The sequence below is a fragment of the Poromitra crassiceps genome, assembly GCF_964638095.1.
Source record: "Poromitra crassiceps genome assembly, chromosome: 2".
Taxonomy (NCBI): domain Eukaryota; kingdom Metazoa; phylum Chordata; class Actinopteri; order Beryciformes; family Melamphaidae; genus Poromitra; species Poromitra crassiceps.
In genome coordinates, this window is record NC_139624.1 from 40,096,394 (window position 1) to 40,118,554 (window position 22,161).

The 22,161-nt window shown below is 44.2% G+C and overlaps 1 protein-coding gene across 1 annotated transcript in view; it reads right to left on the minus strand.

The window, feature by feature from the left end:
- Positions 1 to 18,008, minus strand: part of cacna2d1a (calcium channel, voltage-dependent, alpha 2/delta subunit 1a) — a 205,242-nt gene extending 187,234 nt beyond the window's left edge. Inside the window, exon 1 of the mRNA XM_083658048.1 lies at positions 17,917 to 18,008. Coding sequence (XP_083514174.1) covers positions 17,917 to 18,005 — 89 coding nt within the window. The 5' untranslated portion in view covers positions 18,006 to 18,008. The remainder of the gene's footprint in view (positions 1 to 17,916) is intronic.
- Between the last annotated feature and the right edge of the window lie 4,153 nt (positions 18,009 to 22,161).

Below are 22,161 nucleotides of genomic sequence, written 5' to 3' on the forward strand. Positions count from 1 at the left end.
GAAGAGAAGTTGTCTTGAAAGGCAGGCAAGGCCTGCTGGGGCCTTTCTGCAATATCCCTTTAAATATTGTGCATTCAATAGGTATCCAATGGTCAGATTCTTGTGATAGAAATAAGATGAAATAACAAATGAAAGATAATGAAAGATGACTGAGCGTGGTTAAGTTTCCCAGCGTGTGGTTTATTTCCAAGTTGCATGGTTACAGCGATAGATACAGAGTGTACAGCAGAGGATGTGAAAGTGTCCTCAACAGTTTCTTGTTGACATTTTATAGCTCTAACCAGACAGCCAAAACACGCTATATTCACAGCTTCTCACATTTCAGCAAGGTCATTTTGACCCCGCTCATCCTGTCCTTTTCCTGTCTTGGGTGGGCTTTTTTGCATCTGGCTTTCATAATTAGTCAGTTATGAAACCATGTACCAATATCACATCAACAATATTGGAACAACATCCGAAGTTCTATTTCTAAAAGGACAACGGCCCGTCTTTTCCCGTTATTGCCAACAGTTATTGCAACAGTTTCCGAGAAGCCGGGCCAATGACAGCGAGGCCGGGCTGCAGGTTCAAATCCCTGCAAAATCCCTCCACATGAGAGAGAGAAAAAGGCAAACAATGACCCCCAAGAAATGCTGTCTACGCTGACAGTATGCCAGTGGGCGTGTGAGAATTTCTCACAGCTATTTCAGTCTAGTCGTTGATCAGGGCACATGTGGCTTAATTTGTGTTTGACCCATGTGGCCTTATGTACAGTAGCTGGTGGCTAGACAAAGCCCCCCTCCCCCTCTCTCTAATGGCAGGAAGAGAAGCTGCCTCTCTCAGTCCAGCTGTCACATGTGTGTGCGGATGCGCACACACACGGATGTATGTGTGTAACAGGAGCACTGGGTCTTTTGAAGGGAAAGCAGGGGGTTGCCCAGGTCAAAGGTCACCAGGACAAGTGGAGCTCTTTTACAGGAAGTCTTAATGTAATGAAGTGGGCGTGACCCACTTGTGTGTGTGTGTGTGTGTGTGTGTGTGTGTGTGTGTGTGTGTGTGTTTGTGTGTAGGAGCAGTATTATATGACCCATCATTTAGAGTGCTGGACCAGAATGTATGACAAAGCACTGGATGACTAGGTACAGTATGATGATTGGTTGATGCTACTGTAGAGTGGATTGGCCGGAGGGACATTAGCAGTGATGATTGGTTGCGTTTAGGCATGGGGCATGATGATTGGTTGGGTATTGGCATGGGACATGATGATTGGTTGGGGTAGGGTCAGAGGCAGGGTTAGGTCCATCTGGCCGATCCATTCTTGCATCCACCATGATGAATAGAGTGCCTATAGAGTACCGCAGGGATGATGTATTTTTGTAGTCGCAACGCGGAAGTCCCGGACTTCCGGGTTCTTCACTTTTCATTCTATGGGATTTGAATGGGTTTTTGGCGCGATGCTTAAAATGAGGTCTGTGGTTAACGCAAGCTTATTCAAACGCGAACCTGTGTTCAGCATGATCATCTTCACACATGAGGATCACTTTCATGAGTTTTGAAGCGTAAATGCGAGCCCTAGAAGTAAAAAGCTCATGCTAAGCTATTCCAGAACTACACACACTGTCGCATAGGCTTCCACATCACGTCACCACAGCCAAATTAAATCTTTTATTAAGATAAACATTGTTACTGTGAGCTGACAGAGAGCAGTGTGTGGGACGGAGGGGGGAACATGCACTCAATTAGTTAGCAATCACAGACAGACACACAAATAAAATAAAGTTGATTAAACATAACTATAAACCAACTGGCAACTATTAACATTAATGATAAACTAAGTACTGGCATGAAACTAACAAACATGAAACCCACCACTACACATGTCTCTACAGGTGAAGAGGGGATTCTCTCCACCAAACCATCGCAAACAAACTAACGTTAGATAATTTGTTATTCTAGAATGTACACGTTGTATTCATTCATTCAGCGCTCTGACCTCGTTCCTGGTGTTACACTAGAACACGTCCGTGTGGGAACATATCACAAGACGGGATACAATGCTATTAATAATAATAATAATAATAACAATAATAATAACAAAAAGCAGCCTCCAGCCAGTTAGGAGGCAGTGCACAGAGCAGACCAATCCCAGGGGTGGACACTGGACACAGGGAAGTGGATAAGCTCCCAGAATAGAGAGTGAGTCAGACTGAGAGCACTGCTGCCTCACTAGTCACTACTGCCTGTCTACATTGATCCCTCTGGCCAAGCCAAGTGTGACTTCTCCCTCTGGTTGTTAGTTGCTGTGCAGCTGTTGGCTGCACTGATATCAGAATCAGAATTAGAATCAGAAAATGTTTATTGATCCCAGAGGGGAAATTGAGTATGCTCACACTCGGGTAGGGAAAAACATAAGCATAGTCATTATAAGAAGAATAGGAAGAAGTAGCTGGGGTTAGGTCTTTCAGTTCAGTCAATTCAAGAAGTGTATTTGCTTCACAATTCACTATAAATATTTTGCCAAAAAAAAATCTTTGGTCCAATCTATGAACAAATCATTAAGAAGGAAAGATCTATCAGTATGATGTTAATTACTAACCTGATGCTGTTTGTTTTCACATAGCCTAACCATCTGGGAACGAGTCACTCAGGAAACGTTTCAAAGGGCAGGCACTTTCAAAAAATACCTGGCAGGTAATTGGATGAACCATCTGTCTATCACGTGCTCTTTCTCTCTCGCTGGCATCACACCAAAGCCCGCCCGTAGCTGCCTCATAGGACGTTGATTGGTACTAGAGATGCTGCGATCCGATCATGTGATCGGATATCGGCGCGATATCAGCCAAAAAACAGGAATCGGATCGGATCGGATTCCAGCGAAAATGACCGATCCAAGGCTCCGATATAAGCACTCCATTCCATGACTCCGCTCCAGGATTTCTATCCAGCATGCAGCAGCAGCAGCACAGAGGCCGCATTGAGCCTAGGATGGCCAGGGCCAAAACGTCAGACACACCCGTCCTTAACCTATGTGCGATTCGAAATCACGCGTCCGCACCAGTTTGACAGTTTCAAATTATAACAAAACAACCACTATTGCAATTTGCAATACATGTCCCGCAAGGTTTCTGAGATTAGGGGAAAGTCTGAGCTGGCGTTACTCTAAACCAAACGTGGGGATGAGGCAGCGGATTTGTTTTGGCGTTAACGTAACGTTAGCTGTTGTGATGATGGCTAACGTTAGCTAGCTGGTTAGGCTATCTAGTTGCAAGGCAGCGCTCCACAAGCTTGTTGTGACCAAAACCCCCGCATTTAAAGTATTTCATACTCCCAGTCCCAGAGCTGGCGTAAACCATAGAGAACCTCATGCATTAGCCTACTCAAAATGAAACGTCCAGGGTTTGTGTCTCCAAAATCAACTAACGCTAAACGTTACATGCAAGCTAACGTAGCTAGCTGCGGAGCACTCATGATCTATAAGGAAAACGAATGCGCACATAGCCTACATAATTGTCAACATCACATACATGTATTTTCTTTAATCTAGACTACTGGCATCATTTTTCAGTCAAAAGTGAAACGACACAGATATGATGGCGTATAGTGAGGCTTTCCATGCCTCACTATAGAACTGGCCCCATGCAAAATTCAGACCACTTATATGTTGCCGTCATGCCAATAAGAGTCTAAATGTAATTTTTTATGTTTTATCTGCAGACTAAGCAGCTAGGCTTTCGGTTCTATAAAAGCCATTATTTTTTGTATTGACTATTGAGTGATACACTTTACTAAAAAAAATATTATATCACAATAGTGATGTCAGATTTGCTTAGGTCAGAGCTATGGAATATTAAATCATCCATCTCGCCCAGCCCTAATTTGATTGTTATGTTTTAGTTTTACATCAAATGAATTAGATGAACTAAATCGTTTACATACTATATTACCAAAGCACACACATACATACCTAACCCTAAAAATGTTTGTTGCCTGCTAGCTATCAGACAGCATAGAGAGACTTAAATATGTGCTGTATCGGTATCGGATCGAAATCGGTATCGAATCGGGTATCGAAATTTGATCGGAATCGGATCGGTTTTGAGCTAAAATATCGAAATCGGATCGGAATTGAAAAATCTCGATCGCAGCATCTCTAATTGGTACGAACCACTGGTGGTTCAGATTCAAACCACCAACCAACCACTTTGCGGAGGCAACCATCCTCGGCTTCGCCTGGGACGGTTCACGCCTCCACGTCGTCCAATAATTTCTGATATTGGACACCTCGTCGTGCATTAACCCTTACTTATATAGCGGCTTTCAAGGAACCCAAGGATGCATTACAATCAAATGACACATAATGACAAACAAAACCGAACAAAGAGAACAGAGGAGACTATAGGCCAAAGGCTTTGTTAAACAGGTGAGTTTTGAGGGTGTTCTTGCCAGACTATCTCCACACTTCATTTCAGGAGAGAGTCTGGCTCAACTCACTCTCATTCTGGTATAGCTGGGGGGGGATTCTTCATTATCTTTACAACCATCCACTGAAAGTACCAAGCAGGCCTGCTTAGCACAATCCAAATCTTCGTCAAAACTTGCCATTTTCAGAGTGTAGGTTGGTAGCTAGCGTTGTTGTTGTTTCACAATGGCGGAGGCATTTGAGAGCGGACAGACATCAGTCTGACTGAATTAGAGATGGGACCGATCCGATCCAATATCGGTATCGGGTGCCGATACTGACATAATTCACGGATCGGATCGGAATCGGGTATTTTTTTTTATTTTTTTTGCAATTCCAGCGCGGGCCGCACAGGGGGCGCTGGCCGTAATTTGCCCATGTATAATAGTATCCTTCTTTGCCTTGTATATTTTCTTAATTTTGTCTGTTTTTTGCAAGGTATATTTAAAAAAAAAATCTTTAATTGGCCAAATCTTTGCCTATACTGTATATTCAAGAAAGATATCGGTATCGGAATAATATCGGTATCGGCAGATATCCAAATTCAGGTATCGGAATTGGATCGGAAGTGAAAAATTTTGGATCGGTGCATCCCTAGACTGAATGACTGTCTGTCTCACGCCAGCTCAGAGGCCAGACATCAGTCTGACTGAATGACCCAAAAGTCTGCCTCACGCTGGCTCAGAGGCTACATCAGTCTGACTGAATGACCCAAAAGTCTGCCTCATACCGGCTCAGAGGCCAGACATCAGTCTGACTGAATGACCCAAACATCTGCCTCATACCGGCTCAGAGGCTACATCAGTCTGACTGAATGACCCAAACATCTGCCTCATACCGGCTCAGAGGCTACATCAGTCTGACTGAATGACCCAAACATCTGCGTCATACCGGCTCAGAGGCTACATCAGTCTGACTGAATGACCCAAACATCTGCCTCATACCGGCTCAGAGGCCAGACATCAGTCTGACTGAATGACCCAAACATCTGCCTCACCCCGGCTCAGAGGCTACATCAGTCTGACTGAATGACCCAAACATCTGCCTCACACCGGCTCAGAGGCTACATCAGTCTGACTGAATGACCCAAAAGTCTGCATCACACCGGCTCAGAGGCTACATCAGTCTGACTGAATGACCCAAACATCTGCGTCATACCGGCTCAGAGGCTACATCAGTCTGACTGAATGACCCAAACATCTGCCTCATACCGGCTCAGAGGCCAGACATCAGTCTGACTGAATGACCCAAACATCTGCCTCACCCCGGCTCAGAGGCTACATCAGTCTGACTGAATGACCCAAACATCTGCCTCACACCGGCTCAGAGGCTACATCAGTCTGACTGAATGACCCAAAAGTCTGCATCACACCGGCTCAGAGGCTACATCAGTCTGACTGAATGACCCAAACATCTGCCTCATACCGGCTCAGAGGCTACATCAGTCTGACTGAATGACCCAAACATCTGCCTCATACCGGCTCAGAGGCTACATCAGTCTGACTGAATGACCCAAACATCTGCCTCACCCCGGCTCAGAGGCTACATCAGTCTGACTGAATGACCCAAACATCTGCCTCATACCGGCTCAGAGGCTACATCAGTCTGACTGAATGACCCAAACATCTGCCTCATACCGGCTCAGAGGCTACATCAGTCTGACTGAATGACCCAAACATCTGCCTCATACCGGCTCAGAGGCTACATCAGTCTGACTGAATGACCCAAAAGTCTGCATCACACCGGCTCAGAGGCTACATCAGTCTGACTGAATGACCCAAAAGTCTGCATCACACCGGCTCAGAGGCTACATCAGTCTGACTGAATGACCCAAAAGTCTGCCTCATGCCGGCTCAGAGGCTACATCAGTCTGACTGAATGACCCAAACATCTGCCTCACCCCGGCTCAGAGGCTACATCAGTCTGACTGAATGACCCAAAAGTCTGCCTCATGCCGGCTCAGAGGCTACATCAGTCTGGCTGAATGACCCAAACATCTGCCTCACATCGGCTCAGAGGCCAGACATGCCGAGACACAACCAGCCAAATTAATCTAGGGCTCAATTATCCAATGTCCACTTCATCGCACTCTCGTCTTGTAAACATCCCCGTGTTTTGATCCTCATAGCATAGTAAGCATACCCACATGTGATCTCTTAATACTGCTGAAAGCATCAGGGAGGAAGCACAGCAGCATCTGACAGCGCACACTCTCTCACGGGAATCCTTTTTTTCTGTCTTTCAGCAGCGGGAGACAGTATCAAATCCCTCAAATCCTCCTCTAATAGCAGTCATTTGGGCTTCTAATCTGTTCTTAGAGAGAGACACGGCCGACGCCATTACGGGAAGCAGAGGAGACGCACAGAAAGATGGGGATGTTTGAGGATGGCAGCTTGGATGTAATTGAGCCACTGGGGGAATAGCTAATAAGAGCTCTAACTGTGGACTGAGGCATCTCATACGCAGCCAGCCTGACAGAGACAAACAGTCACTTTCTGTCCTTCTCTTCCTGCCTCTCCCTACCTCTCATTCTGCCTTTGTACTCATTTTGTCAGTCTTGTAGAAATGCAAGTATCTACTCCATTCACTCTTTCCTTCCATTTCTTTTCTTCCTCTTTTAAATCTTGATTTGATTTGTCTTCTTCTTGATTTTCTCCCCAATTGTACTTGGCCAATTCCCCCTGCTGTCCAGGTTGTTGCTCCACCCCCTCTCCCGATCTGGGGAGAGTTGTAGACAAGCACATGCTCCCTCTGATACATGTGCATTTGTCAGCCGCTTCTTTTCACCTGACAGCAAGGAGTTTCACCGGCAGGACGTAGCATGTGGAGGCTATTCCCGTGTATATCGCTGCACTACCCGGATGCCCTTTCCTTCCATCTCTGACTCTCCATGGTTCTTCTGACCATGGCATCTACAGTACATCTAGGATGAATTTGATGTTTTCCTATCCTTTGTGTATTTTATATTCCTTTTCATATCTTACCAGGGGCCAACATGAAAAAAACCTACAACAAATGTTAGAAATTCCCTTCCCTCATCCCATTTGTCCTCCACACCTCTCTCTCCTCTCACAAGTACAAGCATGGAGCGCAGAAGTGATGATATCGTCTCCTTTATCGAGGTCAATAACGCCATAATTGCGCAGGCTTTGCAAATGTCTCCCGGCCTCATTATCGTCCACGGCAAGACATTATTGATGTTGCTCCCGCTCTTCTATCATTTCCCTCGTAGGAAGGCAGAGCATTTGAACACGGCCCCCTGCCTCCATCTAACAGCCTTGTTTAAGTGAAACCTTTGGCAGCAGTGGCTGCTGCTCTCCATCAAGCACTTAGGTCAGGGTGTATCACAGCTGTGGAGGAGCTGACTGGACACTGCATGAGGCTATTATCAGCTGAAGGGGTGGTGGTGGACAACATTACACCAAGGGAGCAGGTGTGGGTTACAGGGATTGATTTGACAGGTCAGTCTACAGTACAGGGCTGCACGATAAATCCTATTTTCATCACCATCGTGATATGAATATGTATATTTATTTGCGCGCTCCATGCATTCACACTCAGCATGTGATCATTTTGTCTTGTGTTGTAAAGCCTGCGTACACCTTTCCCTTGCAGCGATGACTGCCCCTTCGCCAAAGGCCGCTGTATGTTCAGCTTGAGACGGTAACAGAGAGCCATGTTTGGGGTCTATGTTAGCAGTATTAAAGCAGAAAGACATAGCAACTGTATAGCTAATATGCATACTTTAATATTTGTTTATTTATCGCGAGTCATATCATCATAGCAGCATTGAATAATGTTATCGCACTTCGCAGATTTTCCTCATATCGTGCATGCAGTCCTAGTTTACAGTCAGAAAAGCAGCCACACATACTTGTCATGCTCCGCTAAACTTCTAAACTATACCATAGATAGGCTGTTAATATGTAAAAAATAAATTTCAGCATTGCCTTGTGAATTAGTCCTCCTACTGTGGACACTTACATTGTGTGGCATTTTTTTCTGCTCTTGTTTTGTTTCCTTTGATTGGCATGATGGTATATGTTGGAAGGTTACAGTACATTTGTAAGTGAGAATAGAACTTCTCCCTCACCACACATAGAACCTTGGAGGGGGCCCAAGAGGAAAGATAATTTCCCTACTGTACACCATAAAGGCATTGCATTCATTCATGCATTAATTCATTCACATTTACTTCCAATCCAAGGGATGTAGATGAACAAAGCCAGTGTGGCCATTTGGAGGCGTGGGCATTGTACTGTCCACTCTGTCCAATGGCCACATGAAGCTGCCTCAGAAGCCCGTTGGCCAGCCTCTCCTCCTATCCTGGCCCATGCTTGACCTCACACTCTGGGTCGTGGCTAGCTGGGACTGACTTCCTGTCCCCCTAGCACCGAGTCTGCCTCCTCCACACCTTCCCAGTCAAACGGCACATACGTCCTGACAGAACTAACAGCTCCCATTGCATCAGCTCTCCCCGCAGGTGTCTGGAGATATTAAATGGAAGAAGGAAACATAATTGTTGTGACACCTGCAAGTGTGTGTGTGAACTCACTGTGGATTCCAGCAAAATACCACCCTACAAAATGGCAACAGCAGCAACTCAACCAAACAAGGGCGTACTGTATGCAGCACATACATATCAGACAACAAGCCTCATACACATTACTGATGGAAGATGACTAAACTTCAACATCTCCGTCACCTTCACACTCTCTGAGTTTAGTCTCTATCCATCCATCCCTCCATCCATACATCCACTCCAGCCTTCTGCCTCGCTACGCTATGCACACGCACGATGCTCGGACGATACGGTATAAATAGAGGAACTAGCCCCTTGGCCAAAATGTCCAATTAACGTCAATCTAGACGCCTACACAAGCAGACTACTGTTTTGTTTTTGTCCCCCCCCCCCCCCCATTTTTATCCCCCAGTAGTGCTAATTTAATTTATTTATCCTGGTTGCTACTCCACCCTCAGCCGATCTGGGAAGAGCCGAAACTGGCTCCATGCTTCCTCCGAGACATGGGCAGTTAGCCAGCCGCTTCTTTTCACCTGACAGGGTGTACTTCACCGGTAGGACATAGCACGTGGGAGGTTCACGTTATTCCAACCAGTTCCCCTCCCTCCGAAACAGGCGCCCTTAACGACCAGAGGAGGAACCACATTAGCAACCAGGATATTGCATGTTTTGGTGAAGGGGGTTCCATATGAAGGAAACCCCAGGGAGGCACGGGGAGAACATGCAAACTCCACACAGAAAGGCCCTTTTAACGACCCCACCCGGGCGGTGGGCACTCGAGGACATGCGGACGGGCACGCATTCCTTCAGCGTTCACAACGTCCCAGGTGGGAATCGAACCCAGTACCTTCGAGCTGTGAGGCGACAGCGCTTACCACTGCACCACCCTACCATACCCCCCACAAGCAGACTACTGTTAGTGCTTTACCGAGTACTAGTCTCCCTGATGGCTACGCATGTCCACTGTAGTCTGAGTGAATACTGCCAGTAACAGCACTTACGCTGCAATACGACTGCATTATCAGGCTCGAGAGAAGCCATCACAGGCCATGGTGGGTCCACTTCTGTCCACGCCGCTCTCAAAATATTACACATCAGATACAGTTATGACATCTCACTGGATATTTTAAGCACTTAACAGCTCTAGTGTGCGATCAGGATAACACAGCCTATAGATACAGTCCGTCTGTGTGGGAACGCCCACAAAATGTTACTACGGCTGGCGCGCGAGTGGAGTAAAACCCCCCATATATCTCAATGGGCTGAGTCACCAAAGGACTGTGCTACGGCTCTACACTACAGGATTGGGGATTCTAGAGCAGGTACATAGACGTCTATTCAGATGTGCGTTTATTGCAGTGGTTGAATCACCGATCCTGTCTGCCTGGGCTGGGCTAGCAGCTAAATGCTAACTATGCTGAATGGGGAGAACGGGAGGATTTACCCCACCCCGACCACTCCCCCAGCTAGCTATCACTTTTATGCAAAATGATTGCTGGCATGAAATACACAATGGAACACTGTCCAAGTTATTCACATAGTACAGATTATTTTTTGTGTGAGTCATCATCAGTATCTTTAACATATCGATTAATGACTTTCCTCAAATGGATATAGCATTTTGAAATTAAAATTTCTGTATGTAAGTGAAGGCAAACTATGGTGTTTGACAATGAAGTTCATGAATATAGTCATTTATATTCTTTTTTGAATGATTGATAAATGAACTATTTAATTCTCCAAATGTGTCTAGCATTTTCAAGTGTCAGATGAAAGAAGTACATGTAACAGGCATGGGAGGAAAGACATTTTGTTTAGAAAGTGATGGAATGATCTATTTTGTGTTTGAGCAGTATGCTGACTTGCGACTTGTGTTAACTTAATTGTACCATTGTAGCACTGGTTTATTGTTGTATTTTGTATTTTTGTGTGTCTTGGGCACCGATGAAAGCACGACACTTTAATAAAATCAATCAATCAATCAATCAAAAAGAAATCATGTAACTTTTAAGATATGCCTTGTTCATAGCTACACAACCATGAATTTTCAAGTTTATCCAATGGGTTTTAAGGCTTTTATGAGCCTGATAGTCTCTTAAAACAGACTGTCTCATCTACATCCGGCAAATGCAGCTATACAGTCTGTATGTTACACCCCCAGAACATGCACAAGGAAGTTGTGAAAAAAACCTTAAGACTGGAAGGAAGTTCGACAAAATCCGACCAATCACGACACGTGTGTCCACGTAAAAAAAATCTGATTGGACTAATGAGCGGAAGACCCGCCTTAAAAAAATTCTGATTGGACTAATGAGCGGAAGACCCGCCTTTCTGCTTCCCATTCCGGTTGGTGCATGATTCTCCCCCACGAAGTACAGACGGTATGGCGGAAGCATTTGAAAATTGCGGAAGGCAACTCGTCTGTTCTAAGAGACTATGAGCCTGAGGGTTGTAGAATTGTCTCAACCCGTAATCCTTCAATTCAAAGTTAAAACATGAAAATGACTAAAACTGGAGTTTCAAGCTTTTGATGTGGCAAGAGTCAATGTGAACCACAGGATTTGACGATCACGTTTATTTGGAAAATGTTCAGCCTCACTGTTTTTCTCCTAACTTATTCTACTGAATGAGAGTTGTGGATAATAAAACTACACTTCCCATACTTTATATCCTAAGATCCTGTACAGTATACAGATGTGCTTCCTGCGCTGGACAGGGTTCCTGTCCAAACAGCTGTAAGCTATTCCCAAGGTTGCCCAGGCAACGGTGCAATGGAAAATTCCTGGGAATTTCCATGTGGCAAAGGATTATGGGGAAGCAATATAGCAGCAGCAGCAGCGTTACTTCCTAACTTCCCAGCTTTCCCTTCACATACACAGAGCCGAGGAAAATACCCATCTCCCCTAAAGGAACCCGGGATGAGACACAACCAGACACTAAAGCAACATGCGGAGGCCCCGTAAACGAAGGGTCCACAAACCTTCAGTGGAGGAGCGCGGAGGAGATTTATGGGAAGGGATGGGGGGACAGCAATGACATCCTAGAGCTCGCCACCACTCTACAGTATATATCGTACTGTCCTGTATCCTAACCTGAGGCTCACACTCAACCCCCCTGCTTCCTTCAAAGACAAGGGCCTGCCTAAATATAGCCAGGGTTAAGAGAGGGGTCAAAGGGGAGTGAGAGGGGGGGGGGAGGACAGAGAAGAGAGGGAGAGAGAGAGAGATGGGGGGGGTGAGAGAGAGAGAGAGAGAGAGAGAGAGAGAGAGAGAGAGAGAGAAAGAAAGAAAGAAAGAAAATGAGTGAGAGGGACAGCGACAGGGAAGCACAAGAGAAAAATAACAAGATAATTAAGCGTGAGGCGTGAGCCATGAACGTTAGCCTCGGGCACAGACTTTGCACCTTGTGTGTGTGTGTGTGTGTGTGTGTGTGTGTGTGTAACAGATATAGGTCGCCAGCTGCTTGACTCTTGGTGAGAGCATGCCTCCTGAAATATACCTGCTACTGGAGCACCAGCTCCCTCATGGCGAGGAGGCGTCAATCACGGAACAAGGAAACCCTAGATAACCCTCATCCACTCAACTCACCCTCTTCAAACCCATATGATCCATATCATACAGTACGTCTCAGTTATATTTGACGCTGGAATAAGAGCATAGGGGAAAGTCTCATTTCACACATTATTGTATGAAATGAGTGCAGCTGGGTAGTGCAGCGATCTTATGTGAGACCACTATAGATAGTGGTCTGCTTTAGTCTGCTTTAAGTCACAAAGCGAGAAACTAAAGACGTTAGATTCCAAGACTCTATTTTATGATTTAATCAAAATAGAGGCCTGGAGGCTTTTCCATTGACAAAAAAAGTGGGAGAACAATGTGTTGGACGCTGTGACTGGCTGATTTTCCAGGGATATGGGCACATTTTCTGGTGGATCTTTTGGCGCCGCCATGACAAAAAGCTAATTTGGGTATAAAGCACGAACATCTATTCTATGAGTCACAAAAGACCAGTGTTTAAATCACTGCCCCATTATTTGTATCATTTACAGATGAAAGTTTTGATTATGATCATCTTTTAGCTTGAGGGGAGTATTTTGTGTCTCATTTCATAAACTCCAGTATTGTGTTAAAACAGTTGAGTCATGGTGCATCCTCTGACAGTCATCTTGGGAATAAGATGCATGTATGTGTATGCATGTGCCAACTGACATGACCTTTTGCATTCTGAGTGTCACTAGGTCTCATTCTCATATTCATCACCAAGCTCTGTCAGGCTTCACTGCAAAAAAAACATCCATCAAGCCTGAACTCCTTTTCTTTAAATCAATCAATAAATCAATCAATCAATCAATCAATAAGAATAACACCGGGGCACACCAGAAACATCTCCGACAAAGAGCGTCACAGAAGCGTTAGTAGGCGTCTGGCCATTCACACCAGAAGTGGTCTGTTTTGCTCGGCGCCTCGCTCTGTTTTGCTCAGCGCCGGTCACAACTTGTACTGACTTCATGCCTGGTAGCACGTGGCCGCTCGCGTCAAAAATAGACGTGGAAACTCTCGCTGCAGGACGTGAGACGGACGCGACACGCTGAGGCCGGTGTGATCGGTCTAAACTGTTAACACCTTAAGTGCCATAGCCGAAATAATTCGTCTTACATAATCCAACGCTTAAGTGCCAGAGCCGAGTTTACTCGTCTTACATAAACATTTTTTTTTTTTTGACGGTGGTACATCAATCAACAACTTTTACATCTTCGAGATCACTATTGGAGCAAGATAATGTGTATAATCTATTTTACCGACCCACTAAGTGTTGACAGTGCTCCCCCAGACGACCGAAATCAAAGAAAAAACTGCCGCGGGACCAAGCCGTTCAAGGAAATGCCGTGGCGATTTTACAGTAATCCAGTGTCTTGCCTGAGAGCGGCCGCGCACCGGCAGCAGCACACAGAGAGCGGAGAGCGATTTGCAAAATAGATCATAGGTGAAACACACTTTGAAACACCTCAGAAAGGCCAGAATCAACATCTGCCCATCGCCCACGCATTCCCCGGCCCATCTTGACTCGCACAAGGAGCGTCTGCACGCAGGCAAGCAGGCAGGCAGGCACACAGGCAGGCAGCAGCAAAAGCGCTTCTGACACGCCCGCTGTACAGCCAGGAGGAAGGAGGAGAAGACACACGGAGGGAGGAGTTTTAATGAGAGGGGTGTCTCCTGTTGTTATGGAGGAAATTACTGTTCAAAACTATTGTTTAGAATGTCTGACGGTCTTACTGATGCCAAAAATGAATGGTTAAAGTGACTGTTTCACAAAAAGCCATTTATCTCTGAATAAATTTCCAGACGCTGAAACCATGCTGTACTCAACGGCTAATATCTACATAACTACTAACTCTGCAAACTAACTCTTTTAGACAGAGAAAGCACACATTCTATTAGTTATTTTTAGATGATTGGTGTTCATGAATTCTTAACAGAAAAGAATTCTCGGCTGTTTCTAAAATGAGCCAGAATCGTCAAAAACACCCCTGGCACAACTTACCTACAGGAATGAAAACATGGCTGGCATTCAATGTGTTAACAAGGAGGACGCCGAAATGAAACTGCCTCCGCAACGCGACGCTTCCACATCCACATCGAAGACTCTTCTGGTTTGAAAACCATGTTTTGGTTTTCATGTAACCTGTCCTGACCCTCACTCAATAAAAACAATTATAGAAAGAAAAAAAAGAAGACTCTTCTGGTGTGTCCCCGCTGTAAGGCAGATCATTAAAGTCATATCAAGAAAATGACCCTTGATTCGAGAAAATTCTCAAAGCAAGTTGATTTCCATTGGAAAGAATGGGAAATGTATTGAACTCAATGTCCGATTTTTTTTCACTTGAGATTTTTTTTAGTGTTCAAAACAATTCCATCGACTCCAAGACTGGTTTCTGTACACAGTTCTATGCTATGCTGTGCTAACTTCTTATTTTTTTCATTTTGCTTTACATTTACTGAATGTTGTCTTGTTTTCCTCTTAGTTTGCCTCTTGCTTTTGCTCAGACCTAAAATGTACAGTCTCTGTGCAGATGGAGTACCTCCTCACATTATGCCCACTGATTGCCAGAGACAGGCCCAGGAAGAGGAAAAGCACATAGCTCTTTAGCTGGTTGAGCATGAAATCTAGTTAGTCTTTTTCTTAAGCGAGAGTGGGAGAAACAGAGAGGAGGGTGACAGAATCACAAATGCTGGAAATGGGAGAGAGGGAGGATGGAGAGCAAAGAGAGAAGCAAAGCGCGTCTCTCAGTGACAAAGTCAAAAACAAACACATGATCAAGTCTGTCGTTTGGATTGGATGACGGGCTTCTGCACAAAGGATCGGCAAATGGTGACACAAAGCTTTGGACGTGCCTTGTGGTCCCCGCTGGGAACCCATTATTTAGATGTAATGCTCATGCTGACTGTTTACTACAATACAGCACCATCATGGGGAATGAACAATGTTTAATATACTGTAGGTCACACCTTTGCTATTTATCAATCAATTGAAAGAATAGTCTTCAAACCATCAGGTTCAGACCTGCACCAACACCACATGTAGCAGACATTACAAGAAGATGCAGCTGTCATTCCTATCAAGAGTGCAATACTGTAGCAACACAATAAGCATGATGTGCCACACACAGTGCCTAAAGCCAAGTGTACATATAGACATATGGAATCAAGAAGGCCAAGTAGTCTGGATTAGCGCGACAAGGCAAATACATACAGTATGTTCTCTTTCTCCCTCTCTCCATCTCCCTCACTCTGAGATCTCTGGGGTGCAATCTGTGACATCAAACCTTGCATTTAAGATGCAATGATGTTAATCATCTGCCTCCAAGCCCCCGAGAAGGGAAGAGAGTAAGAGTGAGAGTGAGAGAGAGAGAGTGAGAGAGAGTGAGAGAGAGAGAGAGAGAGCGAGAGAGAGGGGATAGAGGGAGGGAGGGGCTGAGAGAAAAGAGGGGAGATGAGAACAGAACATCTGAAGCAGACAGATGCAGGTGTATGAGGTTAAAGCTGTAGACATGAGATACAGTCACACTTCCAGCCAGAGAGATGGAGGGAGGAGAAAGAAAGAAAGAAAGAAATCAATCAATCACTCAATCAATCAATCAGGTTTTAAACAAAAGACTGAGCATGTCTAGAGTGGGACGAGACCTTGCTGAATCAAGTTTGTGAATGTCCTGGAGGAAAAGGCGCTGGCTCAGTCTGCCCCTACCTGCCGAGTCAAAGTGAGGCCTGTCACTCAAGATCACTGTCACCACACTGAGCAAGACTATTACTTTGCTCAGAGTGGTCACTGCTGCAGCTATTAAGGGAATGAGAGGACATTTTGCAATACAGAATTTCAGATACATTTTGCATAAGTGCACACTGAGCCATGCCTCCGGAGCTAGATCAATAAAGTAAAAATGTAGAAGACATTGCCATTATCACTGATAGCTAATATAAATTATGACTGACTTGGAGGAAATCGATGCCTGGGATGATGGAGTGTTTTCTAGTTGGATCTTGGCATCTTCAGTTATACTACAAAGTCGTCTTAATTCAAACCAAGAGCTCCTGCCAATTTGGTTGTGAATTTCAACATTCTTGCTGCAGCCACATTGCCAATTCAGGGGTATCGGCAACAAGATTGCCAATACCCTTTCAAAAATGTTGAAATCAACTGTCAGAGAAATGGGGTCCACAGCTTAGCGAGCCTGTGCGAATCTCCTGTCCTGTACACAACCCACAGATCAATCCACTTAGTGCCCATGAGATATATGGGGTGGGCAGGCCACTTTGCTAGTCTGACATCATTGTAGTGGCCATTAGCTGAGTGCCATCATGGCTCATAGGGGACCGTCCTTGGGATGCTTTCAAAACCAAACGCTCCTCGACCCATCAGGAACATCCTAAACCTGTTGAATAGGTGCGAGGTACAGCATGGTAAATAAGCTTACACACACACATGTTGTTTCATTTAGGAACTGTGAGGCCAAGGCCATATCATCTGTCACATCTATTTACTGTGCAGAGGGTGGGAGTCCAATTCAGAGCACGGCCAGTTCAATCTCTACTTTATCATAGAGCTTCACAATATAGAATTAAATTACCATCTTCAGGCTGAAAGGTGAGCCCAATAGGAGATTTTTCAAGCCAAAGTTGGGGGCAAAAAGGACCTCAATAGCATAGATAGAGAGTATCAAGTCATTACTGATGTACAGACACACAAATAAATATGCTGATGGATTATTACATATTCTCTAAACTGTTGTAAACACCTGAAATAGCACACCGTGATGCCAATGTCTGCAAAAGCATCCAAACCACCAGACATTCAAAAATGCTGTGAAATCTCTCTTCTGACCAGGGATGTCAGTACTGTAGAAGGGAGTCTGATTAAGGCAGTGATCACAGGACTGAGTAGTTGAATGTCATTATATTTCATTTGAAGATGTGTGTTACATAAATGACTGTAAGAGAACCAGAAAAAGTTTGGCACGCGTTGCCCTCCCAGAATGATTCATGAAAGCCACATGTCACACAGCTGTTGGTTGTCAACAAATGGGACAAAATGTAAACTCGATGCTCTGCTTTTGTGCCGCGGGTGGATAATATAGAAATGAAATAACCCACCTACCTTACCAAAGATGTCTATAATATATCAATGAGTTTATGACTACATGGTCGTACTTTACAGTATTTTTCATCTCCTACATGTATACCGTACACCGGACTCGTTCGCATGTCTGGAAGATTGACTGTATCATGATGATAGACAAATCTCGTTTTTGGAATAAACTGTAGTGAAGTATAGAGATAAAAGCGAGAGTGTGACAGAGATATGCTGTAATTAGAACTAGGCTGTATAATTCTATAGTGTATTATCCATGAGTTTGAAAAACCAACAGGCTGTTTTGGTTTTGGAGCTGTAGGCTACTACTCACATAAGCGCTGATGGGAATTGTCCTGTCGACTCGGACGAAATGGTTGACAGGAGTAAAAGTAGACTGATCGAGGAAGTGTAGATATCCATCGCTTTGTTTAGTTTCTCCACAGAATCTCAAAACCAAGCGCGGTCCAGAGCGGGAGAAGATGCACAAAAGGTCCACAAATCCACAGGAGCGCCGTGCGTATTTTTTCAGCCAAACCCTCTCCTCACACCGCCATCGGTGCGCGTTTGGAAACAAATCTCATCTGGTGGCTATGTCCCCCCCCGCCGGTGGTGAGTTTACGAGCGCGTCTCTTGTGGTTCAGTTGTGTGTGAGCGTGCGTGTGAGGGGCCGGGGAGGGTGGTGGGGTGTCAAAACATAAAGGGAGAAAAGGGGCGCGTCTCCCCAGTTTGGCAGAACACGAGTGCCTCTCTGTACACTGCAAAAAATTACTGCTCCTCACCAGTCATTTAGTCCAGTGATGTTTTTCTTAAAGCAAATTTGAAAGACAAAAAGATCTGGCAATAAACCTCAATTCAGTTTTCACTTGTTTCAGGTTTATTCAATTCAGTTTTTATCACTTGTTTCAGGTTTATTACATTTTTATGAAAGCAAAAAAATCTGACAAAATGGGTGAGATTCATAAGCACATGCATTAGATTTTCAATTTCACACTCAAAGTTTTTCCAAAGTTTCAAAACATGTTTCTGCATTGACTTAGCTTATGTGTCCAAACTTTTTGCAACTTATTTTAAATGACTTTTTAAATGGCATTTTTGCAGTGTGTGTGTCTGTGTGCGTGTGCACACACGTGCATGCGTGCGTGTTTGTGTGTCCCTGAGTTTCTGGGCCCCCTTTCCATCCACCCGACCACTGGTGGGGAGCAACAATTACGCATGGCTCTATGTCTATGCCTTTTCTACACCTCTACCACCAAAGTCCATCCTCACCTCCTCCATCGCCGTCTGGTATGGTGCTGCTGCCCTGAGTGCCCTCAAGGACATCTCCAGACTTTATAATTTGAGATGGTTCTGTATTGCTCCATCTTCTACTATTGATGTGACCGCTGCGCTGCATACTTACACTATGTCAAATTCCTCGTTTATCTAATTACTTGCTATGGCTATTAAAATATCTTGAATCTTGAATGTCCATCTATGGCGCTCCCATGGGTGTCTTATTAAGTAATGGGCAATGCAGGGACAACGCCTGGTCATCCCTCAACACCCCCCACCACTCCACTGTCCACAACTGACCAATCTGAAAAATGTAAGATGTATAAAATACTCTGCTTAGACTAGCCTAATAATTTGTGTCTGATATTTTTTTCTACAAAATGTTTCAATTATCTTGTTAAAATCCTTACAATTACTTCCCCTCCTTCTCCCTAATTAAAAATTCCAGAATCTGTAAATACACAAATATTGTTGATTTTTAAAGTTTAACTGCTGAATACTGGACAGGGATTGTAGCCTGTCACAAATCATACTTGTAGGAAATCGCCTTTTCAGTGAGCACAGAGAAACTTTCCACTTTCAGCAGATGAATGTGAAAACAGCCTTCTAGTGTCAAACTCTGCACATACATCATTCTGCACAGTGAAGCTCAAACATCCAACTGTACAGTATAGGAACGAGAAGAAAATTTTTTTGAGTAGATGGGGTCTTTAATGTAGCAATCCGGGAAATGGGGGTCTCCAAAATCAGCCTGAACAGTCTGTTTACTGTGGATCAGCAGCAGTGAACTATGACCTCCAGTTTGTAGAAGGCAAACAACCAACAACCAATATCAAATCAATTATGCCATTTTCCTTAAAAGACCCATGTCTTTATAACTTATAAGATTTCTGTCAGCCTATAAAGGTGAACCCCATTCTACAAAATCAAAAGATATACAAATGAGATGAGTTTTGATGGGTTTCCCCTAATATGATACAACAGCAGCCAGGTGGGATTGCTAAATGCAGACTAAGTGCCCATGGTTACAAAGCAGATAAGCACCTGCCAGCTTCACTTCCATCCAGTCAGATCGGCCAGTGAACGTGAATTCAGGCTCTCAAAGTGAATGCTGTCCGTGTCAAATTCAGCAAATGTTTAAGAGGAACTACACATCAATCCAATAGTCTTTCTCTAATCTATTATGTATATCATCATAAACCCTCATTTAAATTGTCACATCGCAGTGCATCCGCTTATGCAGGAGTGATAATTAATTCCATTTGCTCAAAGGGCTGAGGCAAACTTAATATGAAGTGACATTTCCTCTCGCTAGGAAAGCCAGACCAGTACTGTATACTGTACTGTCTAATGACTTTCTATCCAAAGATTCCTGTCAGATACCAAGTGTTAGGATGATGTCATCATTCCTACTTTGATGTCGTCATTCCTACTATGATGTCATCGATCACTGATGATGTCATGATTCATAAGTGTCTTTCATGCCTTTCGCTGGTGATGTCATAACACAGGTGATGTCATATTCGGATCTATAAGCCTGTTCCTGCAGGTCCTCTCTAGTGGTTCATAAGCTAAACTTATATCACGTCAATCTCTGCAACCGTTCCCAACCCCGAACCGTGCAGACTCAGCTATCAAGTTCCACAACCTCCCTACTTCTCAAGACTTACCAAGTTTGCCTTGGCCCTCAACTATCCGCGAATAGATCCACATATCTTCCGTCTACCCTGACACCAAGTTAATCTCTGCATCATTTACTCATAACTCTTGACTTAGAATGGAACCCCAACGTTATTATTTCGGAGTTGAGTTTGTGTGTGTGTGTGTGTGTGTGTGTGTGTGTGTGTGTGTGTGTGTGTGTGTGTGTGTGTGTGTGTGAGAGAGAGAGAGAGAGAGAGAGAGGGAGGGCCTTACAGTATGCTTGTGCATTTCAATTAACCATAGAGGGGTGTGGCATAGAAAGAGGTCAGTGTGTGTGTGTGTGTGTGTGTGTGTGTGTGTGTGTGTGTGTGTGTGTGTGTGTGTGTGTGTGTGTTTGTGTGTGTGTCTGTGTTTGCGCGTGCGTGTGTGTGTGTGTGTGTGCGTGCTCACTGTGTTTGACTTAAAGGGCCGTGGCATGACAGACAAACCATGAGGCAGAGTGTCACTGCACCTATACTATTATACGAATCTCACGCAAATAGATTTACTGTGCAAATAGCCTCTGTGTTCCCCCCACTCAGCAAATATCAGGTTTCACTGGAACTGATATAAACGCGGTTCCTCAGAGACCTCTGGCCAGGCAGGACTCAGAGCTGTTATTTACAGAGCAACAGCAGGGCAGGACCTTAGGAGAGTGACACGGACAGAGAGGGGAAGAGGAGAGAGGGTTACAAGTAGGGGTGGGACAAAATATCGATACTCACGGTATCGCGATATTTCCACTTGCGATACGTTATCGATACACTGGCACCAAGTATCGATATGTTTATTTAAAAAAAAAAAAACAAAAAAAAACAAAAAAAAACAGGCTAAAATATTATGCTGTGTGTGGTAGTTGAAACATAGTTTCAAGTTGACGTTTATTTATGTTTGTAGTTGAAACAAAAACATAAATACTGTAGGCTACATGAATGGAGATGTTTGATCATTAATATCTACTTTTAAAAATTATATAGGTAGGTACGGTAGGTTATATACTGTAGGTTTTCTTGTTTTAATAATAATAATATAAAGACTTAATGTGTAACTTTTCCTCCGTGGTATCGAAAATGGTATGAGTGAGTGAGTGAACTCTGAGAGAGTTCATGTCAATTCTGCTAATAAATACATAATACCTGCTTCTTGCCTTTTAGGGGTATTTTTTTCTCTTCAGTTACACAGATATCGTGATGTATCGTGGTTAAATTTCTTCCAATATATCGATTATCGCAGAATCGCTGTATCGTGATAATATCGTTATCGAGGGCCAAGTATCGTGACCATATCGTATCGTGAGTTACTCCACGATTCCCACCCCTAGTTACAAGTTGAGTTTATTGGCCTAATTCACACTAAGGCTGGGCAATATAGCACAAAGAAAATGTATACAGTAAGATGTACAATATTCCATATTAGTCGATATTGATAATTATTGATAATTTTTAATAACTTTTTTCCTCATAAAGACCACAATAAAAACCACCATATTATTATTGGGCTAAGCTGCTCTCTCCCGTGCGCTCAAAGTCCAAGGCGGAGATTAAACAAACGCCCGGTCTACCACTTACTGGTAATATGTTTGGGTGGGAACTTTACTGTAGGATTTGTCTGTTCAAATTTAACA